At 36.0% G+C, this 19,814-nt stretch overlaps 1 protein-coding gene across 4 annotated transcripts in view; it reads left to right on the forward strand.

The window, feature by feature from the left end:
* The window catches only part of LOC110464705 (multidrug resistance-associated protein 5-like), a 31,578-nt gene extending 12,553 nt beyond the window's left edge, over positions 1-19,025 (forward strand). For all 4 annotated transcript variants that reach the window (XM_021520058.1, XM_021520057.1, XM_021520059.1 and 1 more), the window contains 19 exons: positions 55-110; positions 933-1,004; positions 1,279-1,403; positions 2,180-2,252; positions 2,502-2,705; positions 3,256-3,403; positions 4,393-4,515; positions 5,760-5,938; positions 7,120-7,326; positions 9,867-9,996; positions 10,321-10,603; positions 10,879-11,065; positions 12,018-12,107; positions 12,971-13,154; positions 14,721-14,880; positions 15,662-15,740; positions 16,578-16,691; positions 17,983-18,147; positions 18,851-19,025. In XM_021520058.1, coding sequence (XP_021375733.1) covers positions 55-110; positions 933-1,004; positions 1,279-1,403; positions 2,180-2,252; positions 2,502-2,705; positions 3,256-3,403; positions 4,393-4,515; positions 5,760-5,938; positions 7,120-7,326; positions 9,867-9,996; positions 10,321-10,603; positions 10,879-11,065; positions 12,018-12,107; positions 12,971-13,154; positions 14,721-14,880; positions 15,662-15,740; positions 16,578-16,691; positions 17,983-18,147; positions 18,851-18,949 — 2,678 coding nt within the window. In that variant the 3' untranslated portion in view covers positions 18,950-19,025. The remainder of the gene's footprint in view (positions 1-54; positions 111-932; positions 1,005-1,278; positions 1,404-2,179; positions 2,253-2,501; positions 2,706-3,255; positions 3,404-4,392; positions 4,516-5,759; positions 5,939-7,119; positions 7,327-9,866; positions 9,997-10,320; positions 10,604-10,878; positions 11,066-12,017; positions 12,108-12,970; positions 13,155-14,720; positions 14,881-15,661; positions 15,741-16,577; positions 16,692-17,982; positions 18,148-18,850) is intronic.
* The last annotated feature ends 789 nt before the right edge of the window (positions 19,026-19,814 follow it).

Genomic DNA, 19,814 nt, shown 5'->3' on the forward strand with positions numbered 1-19,814 from the left:
TGCATTCATATCTTAATATGTGATTTTGAAAAAACCAATTCGTTAATATCTTAGATAGAGCCAGCATCTCTTCTCTGCTCCTGGATAGTATCGATCTGAACGTGAAAAAGGTGAGCTGAATTAGTGCCGAAGTTTTTAATAAATATTCGCAAGGTACTTGTAAATATAGATCAATCACAAGATATAGGTGACTCTCAGAAATCAAATGTTGTAACGATATTCGTTTAATAATTGTGGGAATATGATCATTGTTTTACATGTTTATATCTATATTGATTGAATATTAAATCTTATTTCATAAATTAATGCAAAGGTTCACTAATTGTTATGACAAGATAAACCCCGATTGTATTGATTGCTTGTGCATATTACATAGGGATATGTACAATCTGTATTAATATGCAGGCCCCAGGACATTAATAGAACCCTTACAGAGATAATGTTTCACGAACTTATTTCGCTGCATATCCGGATTTGAGAAATCATACAAATTACTTTTAAAATGCTAAGGTGTAGTTACTCAATGCTATTTAAATTTTCAAAGTTGACTATTACGTTGATTCCATGAAGTCTTTGTTTATGGATCGACACGATAAATCTGGTTGCATGTCAGCGATAGTTGAGTATGGGTCGAATATAACAATTTACTCATTTGTTCGCGTTGCTACTCTTTAACCAAAATGCTGTGATGTTTATAGCTGTGATTACAGTTTTAACCTAGGTCGTTCTTTTTTAGCATTCAGTGAGGTTTGCAGTAACAAACATCTAAAAAGGGACAAAATGATTTCGTTAATGAGCGTTTTACTGGCTGAATATTTTAATAATCTATTTTTCATATAGAGTTTCTCTCCGTTATAGTCCTCACAAATTGTCATCATATGCAGTCAGTATAAATTGATGATTTCTACCTTATCATGTCATATTTATTAAAGGGACAACTTGTCGGTATATGTGGTGCTGTTGGGTGTGGAAAATCATCTCTGATATCTGCTATCCTTGGACGAGTAAGACATACATCATTGTCGAAGTTTTCTTTTAAGTGAAGATGTTTTGTCATCTCTGCAAATATAATATTAAAAAACCTATAAATTTAGATTTCGATTTTGTTAGTGAAAACGTACATGTATTCGTAAACTAAACTTGAAAACTCCTTTTTGATAGATCAGTCATTACAACAACGTTACCATAATACCTTATTTTTAAATTGCTTTTTAGCACATTGTACACATATAAATGTCTTAACACCATTACTTAATAAATATTTATTTGGCCCGCTAGATGCCACAGTCAATTGGACATCTTGCGGTTCATGGAAGCGTGGCTTACGCAGCTCAGCAAGCGTGGATCTTCAACGGCACTCTTAAAGACAACATTGTATTTGGCCAGCCGTATGATGCTGATTGGTATGCTGAGTAAACTACAGTATACGTCATCAATTGGATGTTCATTTGTTGAGATTCTCGATACAAGAAACAAATCTTTATGAGTTTTGCAGGAAATGTAGAAAATGGCAAAAATGTAGTTGTAAAGATCGTTTAAATGCTTTGTTTACTATATCAGATTGGAATAACGTTACAGGTTGCATAGGTTGTAAATAATTGTCAAGGATATAAACTCATATTCCTAAAAGATTTTTTTTTTATATTTCAACCTTTACCAGTTGCTATAGAGCTTTTGTTTTGCGAAAACATGTTTTTGATTTGTAACTATAGCTAATAATATTACCAACATAAAACCGCCAAACATTTTCCCATAAATTACATTCTTAAATCTTAGAAATATATCCCTGAAACAATTAGAATAGTATTTTTCTGATTCTTTTATATATAATTCTTATACATTTATGGAGAGTGTACATTGCAACTTCTTAATTGATTTACATTTTAATTATTTAATCAGCTTAATAATATATTCATACCAGTTTTTCAAATGTGATTTCTTGATAATAAAATGTTTAAAATGTTACCATAAGATGGTACTTATACTGGTGATTATCTAAGATTTATATCCTGAAGTTAATTGAGTGAGTGATAACTTATTCAACATCCTGTGCGAAACACCATATTAGTCAGAGTAGACAAGATATTTGAATATGTTGTAGTCAGATTAACAGTTTTGTTGGTTCTCTCTTTTTCTACCACCTACTTAGATTTTTTAAACTTGATCATTCGTTGTCCAGGTACAAACAAGTGATATATGCTTGCGGTCTTGAACCTGACCTAGATTTATTGGCAAATGGGGATGAAACAGAGGTACGCTATTGAGTTATAATTGTCAATTCATTATCAAGACATTTCACATAATTGGTATCATATTATACATAGAATTTAGGCAATGTTTTTGTAATATGTTTTGCAATGATAAAAGATAAATTCTACCTAGCTGCTTCTTCAGAATCTTGCATATTGGTGCACCTAACAACGTATTGATATTTCAAGATATGTCAATAAAATCAATACGAAGGTAGAATCTGATGTCTGTGTTAACATCGACACCTACAGATAGGAGAGAAGGGGATTAACATCAGTGGTGGGCAGAAACAGAGACTGAGTCTGGCGCGTGCTGTCTACAGTAAAAGCGACATCTATCTCCTTGACGACCCACTGTCTGCCGTGGACGTCCACGTAGGCCGACATTTGTTCCACAAGTGTATCAAGAAAATGTTAGCTGGAAAGACCGTCATACTGGTTACTCATCAGTTACAGGTAGGTAAGATAGTCTCATAGCAGGTAGTTACAATAAGGTAGTCTACTTATAGTTAGTCTGGATGTTGTAAGTTTCAATATAGATATTTTTATTTTATATAATATTACAACTCATAGTCTCATACATGCAGTAATACGAAGTAAAGACTTTCCGATCCCATTGCAGGTTGTCGCAACCTGCGAAGTCGCGCAAAAGACGCTTTCATTGTAAAAATGGGTAACAATACAGATAGTTTGAATACGATTTGTCTATAAATGTTTAAAATTAATATCGTATTAAACATTAGTATACTGGTAGTATGGTGGTATCTGTGCAAGAAATTCATGTAATCCTATTTAGGTAGTTGCATTACAGAAAGATGTTTAAGCATTATTAACCCGTTACTTTATTCATTTACATCGTGACAACATGATGGATATGTAGACATTGAAAGCAAATATATTGGTTGGTCGTTATTATTTTCATACGCTATCCAACTTAGTTTTTAAACAAAATATGACTGTAGTGACTCCAGATATTTGTGTCACAATATTATTTTTTAATTGTCAGTATCTGAAACATTGTGACGAGATCCTGGTAATGGCCGAGGGTCGGATTGCTGAACACGGATCCCACGAGTATCTACTGGACTGTGGCGGCTACTACGGCTCCATGATGGGCCAGTTCCATGCCACGAGTGCATTCACAGCGGCCACAGGTAGGACACATGTTCTGCATATCAAAATATCACGTACGGCATTCGTAGGGCAACCACAGATTCATAAATAGAAACAAGTACACATTACTGTTCACACAAGGTTAAATTCGAAAGTAAAGCTCGTCACAAAATACGATAAACAGGAACAGGGGAGACATCAGCAAGAAGAAAGACATGTGAAGGTGCACATCGTCAGCACAGCGTGTTATATGTATTGTTAGAGACTGTAGCGTGATTAAAATTCACAAGGCAGACAAATTGTCAGTCAGTTTTTTGTATGATATGAATGTATTGTCAGCATTACTTCTAAATAATAATGAATTAAGCATGTGATAGTTTGTATATCTTGACAATGTAGCACAATAATGGCATTACATCTTATTAACAAGAACACCAGCTTTTCCCATTCATTTTGAGCGAGTATTTAAATATTGGGTGGTTGGGTGTTGCAGCGCATAATACTCTCGCCTAACATCAAGCGGCCGGGGTCTGATTCCCCGAACGGACGTGAATAGAATGGGATCACCTGCCGGGGTCTGATTCCCCAAACGGACGTGAATAGAATGGGATCACCTGCCGGGGTTTGATTCCACGATCGGAGTGAAAAGAATTGGATCACCTGCCGGGGTCTGATTCCACGATCGGAGTGAATAGAATGGGATCCCCTGCCGGGGTCTGATTCCCCGATCGGAGTGAATAGAATGGGATCACCTGCCGGGGACTGATTCCCCGATCGGAGTGAATAGAATTGGATCACCTGCCGGGGTCTGATTCCCCGATCGGAGTGAATAGAATGGGATCACCTGCGTGTCGTACGGGTTTTCTCCGGATACTCCAGTTTGCTTCCACATGAAGACCCCACGCGCGCTAACATGTAGGCCAACAAGAGTGATTATTATAAGTTGAAATTATTTGTTTCATAATAATTGTAAAATATATAAATTTTATATCAGTTGAACATATCAAGATCAGTATTTTGTTATCACTAGGGAAAGAAGCAACGTCGTCAAGTCGAAACGAGGATGATCAGGGTTCTTCTGACCAGCGTGGTGAAAGAAAGGTAAAATCAGGAAAAGACGAACAGGAGACCTCCTCTACTAACGAGAGCAAGGGTGAGATATAAATAATACATGTTAGTACAAGACTACTTGCAGCTTTATTTTCTTTTTCGTATGAGTAGAGTGGCCGTCATAAGTTGCTATACCTTTCTGTCTGCAGGCATTAACAAAACATATCTAAACTACACTGAAAGTCACTGAATTAACTTGCAAATGTTTAGCCGATACATTTGAATTGCATTTTAAAAGTCAATGAATACTCAATGGATTTCCATCTTCTGATTTTTATAATTAAAAAAGCACATCAACAATACCAAATATTTCGCTTTACATCCATTGCCAAATTTCCCCCAAAGTGCCAACTTCATGTTAATGACAATGCTTGATTGAGTCCCTCATAATGTGAAAGCTTCAAACACGTTTAAGACATAGCCTGCCGTAGTTGGACATTAAGGGAACGTAGGAAGTATTAATACGTTTAAGTCATAGACTGCCGTAGTTGGACATTAAGGGAACGTAGGAAGTATTAATACGTTTAAGACATAGACTGCCGTAGTTGGACATTAAGGGAACGTAGGAAGTATTAATACGTTTAAGACATAGACTGCCGTAGTTGGACATTAAGGGAACGTAGGAAGTATTAATACGTTTAAGACATAGACTGCCGTAGTTGGACATTAAGGGAACGTAGGAAGTATTAATACGTTTAAGACATAGACTGCCGTAGTTGGACATTAAGGGAACGTAGGAAGTATTAATACGTTTAAGACATAGACTGCCGTAGTTGGACATTAAGGGAACGTAGGAAGTATTAATACGTTTAAGACATAGACTGCCGTAGTTGGACATTAAGGGAACGTAGGAAGTATTAATACGTTTAAGACATAGACTGCCGTAGTTGGACATTAAGGGAACGTAGGAAGTATTAATACGTTTAAGACATAGACTGCCGTAGTTGGACATTAAGGGAACGTAGGAAGTATTAATACGTTTAAGACATAGACTGCCGTAGTTGGACATTAAGGGAACGTAGGAAGTATTAATACGTTTAAGACATAGACTGCCGTAGTTGGACATTAAGGGAACGTAGGAAGTATTAATACGTTTAAGACATAGACTGCCGTAGTTGGACATTAAGGGAACGTAGGAAGTATTAATACGTTTAAGACATAGACTGCCGTAGTTGGACATTAAGGGAACATAGGAAGTATTGTTACGTTTAAGACATAGACTGCCGTAGTTGGACATTAAGGGAACGTAGGAAGTATTATAAAGCTGTATATACTTTATTGTGACAGGAAAGCTGACCCAGAAGGAGGACGCCGGGTACGGTATGGTAACCTTCGGAACATACAAGTCATACATAGATGCTGCCGGAGGGTTTGGCCTGGCAGCAGCAGTCTTATTACTGTACATACTCTCCATGGGAATAGTGGTATTCGGAGATTGGTGGCTGGGTATTTGGCTAGGACAAACGGTAAGTTTACATTATCGTAAATAATTAAGCAAAATGTATCCTCTTGGTTGTTTGTATCGTCTATTGTTATGTGTATTTTTACATGGTGGAGTTGTCGATGCAGAAAACACTTTCCTCGGAATCATCTCAATCTTTATATACTATTTAAGGTTGTGCGTGTAAATAAGCTTTATTTAGGGTTAGGGGTTAGGATTAGCACTCAGTTAGCACTCATTACGAAACAGTGGAAACATATACTGTTCTGTTTTATATTTCGGTCTTCTTGTTTTCCTTGTTTGAGTTGGGGCGATAACACCAGAAAAAAGACGTGGCAACAGAAACAGCAACAGGCAAAACTTGAAATGATGAAATTCCAAGCTACTATGACAGAGTACACAGAGTAATTAGTGGAAACTAACGGAAACCTCTAAGTCTGTAGAGAATATTAGTTTTCGCTAACAGTTGTGCAATTGGAAACTGCCGGACAACTATGATCCCGAAAGTAAGCAGGGGTTCGTCTTTTGAAAAGATAATAAGAACAAACAATTGTTTTAGGATCTGTTCTGCCGTGGTATAAATCACGTTCAAATCTCGTTTTGGTCTAGTGATTTTTTTAATTAAAAACAAAATATGATCAATTTTAAAAATGAATATGCATCTTAAAAAAGATTTGTCTAAAACAAGAAACCTACTATTGACAAAGAGGATTTTCCATTCAAAACTAAGGGGCAGGGTTAACCTGAAATGCTGTCCTGGGATCAAAATATAATTTGAATACTTTTACAAAATTTAGGAGAAGATATGTTTTTGTCGTTCGGCAAATATTTCTGATAACACATTTGGAAGATATTGTAAGAATTTGTTCTGCGATACACTTCACCAAAAATCATATATTATGTAAAATCCGTATGTTTGACATGTTATTTTCTTTGTTATGTTTTGTTCTGTTTTGTTTTGCTTCCTTTTAAAATGAGATTTTGCTCAAAAAGGTTAGTCAGTAGAAAAACTTTTTACAAGATCTAATCCTACATTATCATATTGTGTCCCCATATGCTCACCTATCAGGTAAACCTATATATTTTCAGTTGTGATCGAGAAATCGAACCGCCTTGGTAAAGGTGAGTGCGCTCTCCACCGGATCATCCGACCATCGATTGATTGCTTGACGTTATCAATACAAAAGATTATTTTTTTCTTTTCAGACAAAGTCAGGAATTCTAGAATCTGCAGCAAACATGACTGTCAATAACACCCTGTCTACAACGATGTCAACACCTTCCCTCAACCAAACGATTAGGTTACCCACAGAGGAACAAACTAGCGGCGTAGACTTTTACCTCACCATTTACCTGGCTACCCTGGCGGCCATTATTGTCTTCACTACCTTAAAAGGCGTCATAGCTTCCACGGTAAACTGACTTATTACTCCCTTATCTGAACCTGACTTATTACTCCTTCATCTGAACCTGATTTATTACTCCCTTATCTGAACCTGACTTATTACTCCCTTATCTGAACCTGACTTATTACTCCCTCATCTGAACCTGACTAAGTACTCCCTCATCCGAACCTGACTTCTAACTCCCTCATCTGAACCTGACTTATTACTCCCTTATCTGAACCTGACTTATTACTCCCTCATCTGAACCTGACTTAGTACTTCCTCATCCGAACCTGACTTCTAACTCCCTTATCTGAACCTGACTTATTACTCCCTCATCTGAACCTGACTTATTACTCGCTCATCTGAACCTGACTTATTACTCCCTTATCTGAACCTGACTTATTACTCCCTCATCTGAACCTGACTTAGTACTTCCTCATCCGAACCTGACTTCTAACTCCCTTATCTGAACCTGACTTATTACTCCCTCATCTGAACCTGACTTATTACTCGCTCATCTGAACCTGACTTATTACTCCCTTATCTGAACCTGACTTATTACTCCCTCATCTGAACCTGACTTAGTACTTCCTCATCTGAACCTGACTTATTACTCCCTCATCTGAACCTGACTTATTACTCCCTCATCTGAACCTTACATATTTTTCCCTCATCTGAACCTGAATTATTACTCCTTTATCTGAATCTGACTTATTACTCCCTTATCTGAACCTGACTAATTTCTCCCTCATCAGAACCTGACTTATTACTCCTTATCTGAACCCGACTAATAATTCCCTTATCTGAACCTGACTAATTACTCCTCATCTGAACATGACTGATTACTCCCTAATCTGAACATGACTTATTACTCTCTCATGTGAACCTGACTAATTACTCCCTCATCTGAACCTGACTAATTACTCCCCTATCTGACCCTGACTTATTACTTCCTCATCTGAACCTGACTTATTACTCCCTCATCTGAACCTGACATTCCTCCCTCATCTGTACTGATTCGACGAGATTGTTACCATGGAGTGGTTGGTTCAATTAATACATAATACGAACTAGTTATAAGTACAAAGACTTTTGAATTTCCCGGTGTTTAATTTTGGAATAAAATTGCATTGGTCAAGTCTAAACCACGTGATAGCTGGCCCCTGTTTCAGCAGGTGAACCCCACAGGGGGACAGAAAAATGTGCAACCGCACGCCATCTTTCCTTTTCTGAACGATAAACAAAAGATACAAGTAATTTGACCTTTTATACGGCAAATTTTTCTAACCCTCCCACCGCATGCCTTATCAGATTACATATGTTAAGATGTTTCTATGTTGATGGCGCTTAATTTATAGGCGGCAACTTTACTCATAAAAAATGCTATCTGAAAATATTTTAATCCTAAAATATGTTAAATAAACTTTGGGCCATCCAAGAGATGAGCCATGTTCCGCCAATACCTTGTTGTGTCATTTTCTCTGAGTAAACAGAGCTTGCTGTCCTGTAAGGAGGTGTGAGGGTTTAATAACTATAGAAGTGCAGTGTAAAAAACGTCTTTACGAATACCATCTAATTTACATATTCCTCCGCACATTTTGATTTGGTTCAAGACAAATGTCTTACCAGTTCACCATCTTTCGACATTGCCTGGCGTATTAAGTGTAATCTTACATTATGCTTTACGTCACAACTGGTGAAATGAGTATCTCCCTTGTCGCTCTTGATTCATAAACATAATCTCGTTTCTCAGTTCTGTACTTATTTCATTGCTTTAGTGCATTGTATTCGCTAAACGTTTGGCTCTTGACAGGTGTTTTATGTACTGTTTATGAATATCCCTTAGTGATTTGTATAATATTCTGAACGCCGCTTACTCTTCGAGAGAGATGTATTTTCAAGTTGAGGGGAGACGGTCACAATTCCAAAAACCTCGTGAATATTAACTCCTGCTAAGTAATTGCTATGTACCGTATCTGTTACGAAGAGTGACAATTCATCATTTCAATTCTGGCATGCCTTACGTGATTTCATTATTGAAAACACATAGATTCGTTGCAGTGAAATTGAATGAGTACGGAATGCAAATCGGCCTTGATAGAACAATAGTATTTCTCCCATCCTTCACAGGAATGTCTCCCGTTTTAGCCGGGAAAGATCAGCTTGTCACCCTCTAGGGGGAGATAGCCTCATGCCGATTAGCACGTGTTCAATTGTGATGTCATTAAAATGCGTCATCGGTAATTGTGACGTCATCAAAAGTGAATGAAGATATGCATACCCCACATGTGTTTTCGTTTACAAACATGGCAGACTACTGTCGTTGGAGCTGTGATTGAAATAATAGGATGGGAGAAAAATAATCATCCCCTACCTTGAGGGTGTAACAGAAAAATCTCCAACCCTCGGGGTGATTTTTTTGGTTGTCTAACCCTCGGGAGAACCTCGGGTTAGACAGCCAAAAAACATCACACCTCGGGTTGGAGATTTCTCTGTCACACCCTCAAGCTAGAAGAAGATCCTATTAGTCTAACCTAACTCTATCATTTATCGTGCTATTTTAAGGTGATGGTGAAAGCGTCCGGTCGACTTCACAACCGAGCTCTAGACAAAGTTATGAAAGCTCCAATGGCGTTCTTCGATGCAAATCCTCCTGGACGTATTCTCAACAGATTCTCGCGAGATTTAGATGAAGGTAAATAAACGACTTTGAAAAATAAGGAAAGTGGAGATTATATTTATTAATCAAAATGTGTTCCTGTTGTTTTGTTCATTACGTGTTGCAAATACCCATTTTTGTTTTGTAATGAGACATATTTCAGGCTAACTCCGAATACTGTGTAAGCTTAGGCTAGCTTAACCTGTACTCATTCTTTTGTGTCAAGTTGTATGTACCTCTAAATTTGTTATTTGTGGATAAAATCATGAACGTTTTATCTCTATGACTTAGTTAAAGCTATCTAGTAGTAACCTGTCCTATTCAACATTTATTCTTTATATCGTCTTATTTTTATTTCAGGTGATGTATTTTTGCCTAATCTACTGGACGTGATGCTTCAAATCGTGTTAATGGTTTTGATGTCGCTGATATCTTCCGCTGTGAACCTTCCCTGGATTGCTATCGCTTTCCTACCTGTCGTAGTGGTCTATTACTGGTTTAAGAAGATTTCTGCTGAAGCCACCAGGCAGCTGAAACGATTTGAAAACGTCGCTCGGTCGCCTCTCATTAATCACGTGACCACTTCCGGAACTGGCCTGTCCACCATTGTCTCGTTCAATCAGCAGACACAGTTCATCGTCAAGTAAATACTTCACAATGTCAGGCGTGTATAGTATTGTGAGAATTGAATTATCAAATGCAGATAATTATATTCAGGATATACTTTTACAAAGACACCCACATAAGAAATCAATGTCATTTTTTTATTGTCGGGAGGCCTTGATTGTTGAAAAATTAATAATAATTAATTAATAATAAAGTAATATTTATAAATTAACGATACATTTGAAGGAAGTAACAACATCGATCATAATATTAAAGTATTATTTTAATCACACGTTCTGATATACTTCACAGCTGCATGAAATACACGGATGTAACATCAACAGGATTGATGTTGTTCGAAGGGAGCATGCGCTGGATTGAGCTGAGATTGGACATCGCCTCGTCCCTGTTGGTAGTTGCCACTACCATGACCATGATTTTGACAAAGGGGTCGATATCCCCGGCTTTGGCAGCACTGTCCTTATCACTGACCATTAGGGTGCGTTTACCACTAATTCTACTGATGTTAATGTTGTCTGGCGGTGTGTATCAATCAAAACTGTATTTCCTAATTCTTAAATGCCGCTGTTGGTAGATCTCCCTCCAGGATATATTAAAAACTGTTGTGCCATTACGATGGCCCATATTAGCCATGTCAAAATTCACTTCAGCAATTACATTCTGTCAGAGGTTTCTTGACATTATGTTGTTGATAAAACTAGGCTGCGTGATGGAGCACAGGTGGTCTTTACACACCAAGATATTTCCTCCTTCCCTTTGACCCTTAATTGTTTCCCCTTCTCCCATATCTTTTTATTATATGTTCAAGCTGTGTTTTGAGTTTCATGTGGTTGTAGTAAATCGTTGAATTTGGGAGGATTCTTTACATGTAAAAGCTCGAAAGTGTCAAATCGTATAGGGCCAACACTGCGTTGTCAAAAACAACAGAAAGCAAAGCAGAATTAGACAAGAAATTGTCACACACTTGACAAAAACCAATTGCCTTTGTAGTTGCTGTATTTTGACATGGCTGATATGGGCCATCGTACAAAATAGCTTGATTTGAATTTTGTACCAAATTTTCACATTTTATCAAATGTTTTTTCCTCAAAGTAGCTGTCACTTTGGTACAAAAAATTGCCATAACAATCGTTACAAATGAGGTAAAATATTTGCAAAGTATGAAAACAATTATTGCTTTGGCAGAATTTTTTATAGAAAAAATTGACATCAGCTTAACACCGTCTACCATCACATCACATTACTTTCTCAAACAGTGAAAAAAAGGGTCCTTTATGATATCAGATCACGTTCTCAACAGATTACAGAACATGCAATCATGTCAGATCATTGTTTTCAAGTAGCATTGCATTATGGTCATTTATTTGTTACAAAATTATCATCAGAGGAAACCTTTTAGATTGACGTGACTAAATGTCGTATACTTGCAGGTAGTATCTGTGATGCAGTTCGTAGTAAGAGTCATGAACGAAACCGAGGCCAGGTTTACGTCCATCCAACGGCTGCACGAATACGAGTCGGTAAGAAACGAGTGTCCGTTTGTTCTGTTTGTCCGCCGAAATAACTGGAAAACAATCACACTAATCCCAATACAAGAATCCTAAAGCTATCTAGTTCACACGAATGACATTGTAAATCTTGGAAAAAAGACCCTAGTTAAGCCAGTATTAAAAGAAATATAGTTCCAATTTTAAGCATATTATCTCCGTAACACTGACTAGCAAATACAAAACATTTCCCATCTCAAGCAGATAAAGCGGATAAGCAAGTGTATTTTCGCCCTAAGCATATGTAAAAAAAAATCTACATTTTCTTACTGTAATTTAAATTAACTATCCATTGTTTTACTCATTTTAAGGGGTGTATTGGAAATTTCATATAATTTCCAATTAAAAAATAAGGTTAATAATATCCAACTGGCCAATCAGGAGTCCGGAGAAACATGTATTTAATTATCTTTTGATGTTGAGTTTGGAGGCACGATAGTCTAGTGGTAGGAAGGTGGCCTCGTTACCGAAGAGTTGCAGGTTTCTGGTCACAGCACGGCACTGTGTTGTATCTTTGAGCAAGATACTTTACTCCGCTTGTTCCAGTCTACTCAGCTGTAAATGAGTACGTGGTTGGGCAGTGCTAGTATTGTTGAATGCTAGCTGTAAACGCCGAAATGACAGCACCGGCTGTATGATCCCCAGGGAGTTGAGAAAGATATTGGCTGGTTGCAAAGCCCCTATAACCACGGATAATAAGCTGTGAACCGCCTTTGAAACGACCTGCGAACTAAGTTGTGATAAAGCGGTATATAAGAACCTCGAATTATTTTATTATCAATATTATTAATTATACAATCGTACACAAAAGTAATTGAATGTTATTGATATCAAAGAGTCTAGAAACAGAGACGGATACCACCTCCGTTGTCCCGGATGAGAGCTGGCCGCGGGAGGGACGACTTATCTTCTCCGACGTTCTGATGTGCTACCGGAAGGACATGGATCCAGTTCTTAGGAATATACACTTCAACATCCACCCGAAACAGAAAGTCGGCATAGTAGGCCGGACAGGAGCTGGTACGTCATTGTTATATTCATGTCGTATAAGCAAACGTATTTCGATTAAAAAGATAGTTTTGACAAACTATTGGTAGAATATTAAGAGCATGCTGTTTCTTTTTATCCTTTCTTCATTTTTGAAGTTTTTGTAAAATTAATTTATCAGTATATAAATGCTAGATTTCATTCTTTCTTAAATGCACATCTTCACAAAGTGATTAGCGTATTTAAGGGAAAATAATATATATCAGTGTCAGTGAGCATCTCTCCACGTACAATATCTCAATAAACAAGGACATTCTGTATACATGGTAATTATCGTCGTAGCGTTATTTTCGCTCCTTTTGCGGAAAGATTCGACCACAAATTCAGCCATGAAGTAATTTATCAGATCCAGGTGTCATTGTAGAACTGTAAGATCTTGTTTTAGACTAAACACAAAGATCCAGGTTTAAAAAAATCGATGTAATGTAACCCGACCTGTAACACAACGAAACGGAAACAAGAGGTCGACATGTTCATGTGAATGTACATACTAGTAGTCGGATAGTTACGTTCGGGTCACTATTTCTAGCCATTGTCAACCAAAAAACAGACAGAAAGGACCTACTTGCGCAATTGTTTAAAATATCTTGGCGAAAATAATACTGCACGAATTCAGAGCAATATGCAGTTATGAAATCAAATCTGGAGGAAAAGTTCTAAGAAGATAAATGGAAACGTATCACGAATCCCCATCTATTTAGAAAAAAATTATAAGCATCCAAGACCGACCTTTTCTAGTTCTAGCTTAATGAAAATTATTAGTTGCAGCATATTAAGTATACAGTATTCAACGGCAGCATAACGATGTAGGTCATATATATATGTATATAACTTAACTGAACAATGACATAATTTTACATGACCAGCTTGACATATCATGACAAATTACAAGAGTTAGCTCCCTTCCACCAGTTATATTTCGAGTTTTTGTAAACGAAACGGAATGATGGAAACTTGGGGGTTTTCGGAATGGTTATTACTTTGAAAAATCATTTCTGAAAAGAAATTCATTTCCTTTCGGGACTTTTATGAGAAATAATAAAGACGAAATAAACAACAGCTTATCAGCAGCAGTGTACCGAGTTAAAAAAAAAATATATCAGCTGCGCTAGACCGGGATCCGAACCCTGGACTTCAGAAAGATATACCATCGCTCTAATATATTACGCTACTCGGTCATCAGAGGTGTCTCTGTCCAACTATCCTACTGTTATATCTAAACGGAAGTTAAGTTATTGTACATATATATACATAATAGGAAAAATCTACACTGTGTCCGTGTCGGAGTAAGAAGATGCAGAGGAGAACGAAAAGTATACGAACATAATGTATGCAAGTGAGACGTTTTCAAAAGTGTTTAGATCTTCCGGTTTTTCAGAAATTTCGTCCGGGTCATGAACATTTTGCGTCACTGTGACTATTAATATGATGTGAAATAAATGCTTGATTTTCATTTAAACTGTGTCCAGTTAATAAATTAGAAATATACATATTTTAATGAAACTTATGTATTGCCCACGTCGTATTGATATTTAATAGGTAAGTCTTCCCTGGCCGCGGCGCTGTTCCGTCTATGTGATCTGACTGAGGGTCACATCTACATTGACGGTGTTGACATCGCCCACATCCCACGTAAAGTACTCCGATCCCGTTTATCAACCATACCACAGGACCCCGTCCTCTTCGCTGGCACACTCAGGTATGATACGTCGGACAGGTGCAGACAGGTGGTTATTACTGATACAGGAGTCAGTTGACGTCACATCCGGTAGACTTATTTAGGAACATGACAAGGCTGTCTAAATGATAACTGTTTTTAAATCAAAATTAACTAGCACTATCAGGGCAGATAATTGCATGTGATTCGCCTGTTATATTTTGGTCAAATGGACTTATTACAGGTATAAATCAAGGGCATATGTTTCCAACCAAGTGCAAATGATATGCCTGTCTGTCATTTAAGGATTAAAAAAATGGAGTGTACTCTAAATAAACCGCGAAGCGGTTTATGATGAGAGTACCCTCCGGTTTTTTGTGTTATAGCTCCATAACATAAAAAACATATTCAAGTCAATCCTTATAATTTAATCTACTATACACAATCCCTGTGGAAATCCACTTTTATTGATGGACTCTTTTCTCTTAGAAATTAATACGCCGCTGTATCAGCAGATCAAAAGCGACGTAACAAACGGCGACATCGTATTTTTACGTTATGGGCTGATAACATAATTCTTTAAGCCAATGATAATGCGTGTTACAAGCAAGATTAAATTATTTCTCGATACTGGAAGAAATATGAAATCTTTTTCGGAGAAAATGAAATGAAAAAAAAAGGTTTCTCTTCACGCTAGCTAGCAACAAAACATTCTATTTTATTCTAATACGTAAATGAATCCTTGTTTAGTTCGGATGCAAACATACAAACATGATCAGTGTTTAGAAACAAGTTGAGTATCATGTTGTGGAAATCGTTACAGGTATAATTTGGATCCATTTTCTAAGTATACTGACGAGGTGATATGGACCGCGCTGGAGCAGGTTCATATGAAAGAGAAGGTACTGATCAAAATATCTTCTATCACGGTTTTGATCAGAATTTTTTACATTACACTTGACATAATTATGTTGGGTATTTCGATTTGCCATTGCCTCATTTCTTATTTGACAAGGAAGGGAGATAAATTGATTGCAATTTATTTGACTGCCATCTGTGTATATATAGGATCTTACATGAGTTTCCATTTCATATCAGATTTATGAAACGAGTCTAAAAATAGGCGATCTAGAATGAAAACTTCGTGACGAGTTTCATAAATTTCATATGAAATGAAAACGAGGGTAAGATCCTTTTTTTACATAATCAAGATCTGTAGCATTTATTCGTGTAAAACGACATTTTTTATGCAACCTTGAAATGTAAAAACCCACCATTTTGACGCCAGTGCGTAAGTCTGTGACCTCATGTACTTGTCCTAGGCGTGGCGTCACAATTGAAACAATTGAATATTACAACCAATCACAGGGCTGATAGGTCATATTACATGGATTAATACGCAAAAAAATATGACATGGTTGTATTCACTAGGTTACACATTACATTATGTGATATACACTTATGTATAAACATGATATATAAATGGTTTAGAAAACGACGAAAGCATGTAACCGATTAATTTTCTATTCACAAGAGAACATTTTACTTATGAAAAAAAAACGTTCCTTAGGAGAAATGAATTGAAAGTGCTTTTGACCTTAATAACACGATTTGTTGCCTTTGAAATATAAGAGATTTTCCAACTAGTTACATTTCTTCTTTGAATGAAATTCTGCTAAGAAAGCACATATTGACGTTGTATATGTAACGCTACATTTTGCAATATCCATAATTTTTAGATACGACAGTTTGGCGAGCAGCTTGATTTCCAGGTCGAAGAAAATGGTGAGAATTTCTCTGTTGGTGAAAGACAGCTGATATGCCTGGCTCGAGCAGTGCTTCGAAGGAATAAGGTAAGGCATTTAATCTTTAAAATTACATAACATTTCATGAAAAAAGAGATATTAAATGTTACGAAATACCTGTTGTTCAAACCTAATCTATACATTTTGTATAAATAATGTATTTCATCACATTAACTTACTTCTGAATCTCTGGAGTAACGTACGCAAATACAATTACTTTTACATTGCGTAATTTCATAACTGAACAAATTTCAAACATAGTTAAATTGTCTGATACATGCATTGAGATTTCGTAAGAATTCTTTTCTGCTTAAAATATTTCCGTTGCCGGAATACAACTAACTCCCTGACGTAGTGCAGTCGCGGCCAAGTAGTTCAACGCCTGTTTAGATCGGTTAGCAATAACACTGAGAATGCTAGTGTTATATTTTTTATATCAGAAAATTATCTTTTTTAAATTTTGTTACTTTTTTCAATAGATGTTCCTTTTGAATTCATGTTGATATTAAAAGTCGCAATTCTGAACTTCAACCTTTTTTAAGATATACTGAACAAAGACTGTGCATTTAAATTTTCGTTAAGCTGACAAATCTAAAACAAAAACATGTCCTTGGCATAACATAAGCTTCAGAGGTAAGTCATTGTTGCCTGATTCTTTCATCATTTAAATGTTCGTTAAGCTGACAAATCTAAAACAAAAACATGTCCTTGGCATAACATAAGTTACATAGGTAAGTCGTTGTTGCCTGATTGATTTGCCATATTCTTTTATTATTTTGATTTTCATTTAGTGGTTTAAAATATATTGAGGTATAATATTTTAGATTGCATTATTATTGTTTAATAAACCAACAGAAGTATGCATTGTGCCTACTTTTAAATAAACTTCTTCATATGCTAGCATTGTTAAAAAAATAAAACAAGTACTAATTGTAATGGGGGGCCATTCAAAGGTCCCAAAACTGCCACCATTATCTGAAAGATGCAAAATTACATCTACATATCAAATTTGAGCAAAATAAACTAGTATTTAATTTCGACCAATCAGAGGCTGTTGCGGCCATCTTGGTTAACAGATCCGAAAATGAAAGGTCATTTGCACACACACCTACCATGACGAACACCTGTATGAAGTTTCATTAATGTCCGTCCAACAGTATTTGAGTAATGTGCTGGAAACGTTTACGGCGGAAGAACCAGAAAAAGAAGAAGAGGAAGAAGAAGAATATGAAGAAAGGGAGTAAAACCAATCAGTCCCCCACTTTGTTTTGGGGACTTAATTATTTCCGTGTTTGATCTTGATTCATAGTCTCACCATCATAATGTTAATATTTAACAGATCCTGGTCCTGGACGAGGCCACAGCATCCATCGACACGTCCACTGACGCATTGATCCAGAAGACGATCCGGGACAGCTTCTCCGACTGTACTGTCCTTACGATCGCACACAGGCTCAACACCGTCTTACATTGCGACACCATTCTCATCATGGAAGCTGGAGAGGTATTTCGAATATCAGAACACAGCCGACACCCTTCCTATATCAAAATAGTCGGAGTGTATCAAACTAAAATGCAGGGTCCGGTTGATTGATCATCAAACGACAAGAAAGAGAACACCAAGAATCAGTAAAAAATATTCTTTAGTTCATCTAGAATAGTCTAAATAAAAATAATGATAAAAAAAATTTTTTTTAGTTCATTTAGAATAGTCTAAATAAGAAAATAATAATAAAAAAACTTTAGTTCATTTAGAATAGTCTAAATAAGAAAATAATACAAAAATAAACTTTAGTTCAATTAGAATAGTCTAAATAAAATAATAATAAAAAAAATAAAATTTAGTTCATTTAGAATAGTCTGAATAAGAAAATAATAATGAAAATAAACTTTAGTTCATTTAGAATAGTCTAAATAAGAAAATAATAATGAAAATAAACTTTAGTTCATTTAGAATAGTCTAAATAAGAAAATAATACATAAGTTGTGGCAGAGTCTGAATTGTCAGGTCAATATCTGATGTATAAATGGAGTTTTTATCTTGTTATACTCCCGAAAGAATTATATCTTTTTTGATAATTTAATATGTACTGTTTTCTTGTATGAATATTTTGTTATAAAACGTTTATCGTACGACAGATATTGATTCCTATGTATTTTACGTTAAAACGCATTCCTTATTCTGATTCTTTTCTTTTTTTGTGCAGATTTTGGAAACTGGACACCCACAGAACTTACTTGCTAATCCTAACTCAGTTTTCAACAGGATGATCCGAGCTCAAACCGTAAAAACACCTTCACCGTGAACGTGAATATCATTTTTCTTGTGACATTATCATAAACAATCTCACTAAATAAAACTTGGGCATATGGTGTCACCTATCAGTTTTGTCATTCTTTACTATATAGAGACTTAATTTGTTATGTATAAGAATGACTTTAGCGACTAACAATATACTACTGCCTACGTACTATTCTTGTCTCTTTGTTCAATACTAAGGACAACTGTCTAGATTCATAGATATACATGAGGCTACAAACGACCTCACTGAGCAGTGGCACATTTGTTTGTAAGCAAACGTGACCCAGAAAGACGGAAAAAACAAATATTTACTCTTATGTCTATCCACCAAGAAATATTTCAAAATGTGATGTGACTATACAAACGTTCATACCAATATAATTCTATCATTCTAAAGACTCTCACCAACTTCATATCAAAAAATCTTCGGGGCACAGTGTTTTACGGCAACTATTACAGGTAAAGATTACAAACCTATGAATCTCTGTATTGATTAGCTGATGAAACACTGTCTTAGTTACATATTAAAATTGTATTTGATAAACAAATCCAGTTGTTGAAACCAGCCTTCAGAGTTTCAAACATGAAGTGAAATCTATTGTAAAAAAAAAAGGTGTTATAACATATGTAAGATGCACTATTGCTCACCGAAAATATTTACAACGTACCTCTGAATTTGTCTAATTTTATTGATCAATTGTTCATTTTATGTTGGACATAGTTTAATCTGTTCCTTGATTTGTCAACCTGCTAAAGTCGATGTTGAATGTTTTATAACCATTCTGTTAAACTAGTTTGAATCAATAACTTTTCTTATAATTATTAAAAATATATCATAATATGGTGATACATTGAGTCTAAAAACAGGT

Source organism: Mizuhopecten yessoensis, unplaced genomic scaffold (assembly GCF_002113885.1).
Source record: "Mizuhopecten yessoensis strain PY_sf001 unplaced genomic scaffold, ASM211388v2 scaffold11023, whole genome shotgun sequence".
NCBI classification, from domain to species: domain Eukaryota; kingdom Metazoa; phylum Mollusca; class Bivalvia; order Pectinida; family Pectinidae; genus Mizuhopecten; species Mizuhopecten yessoensis.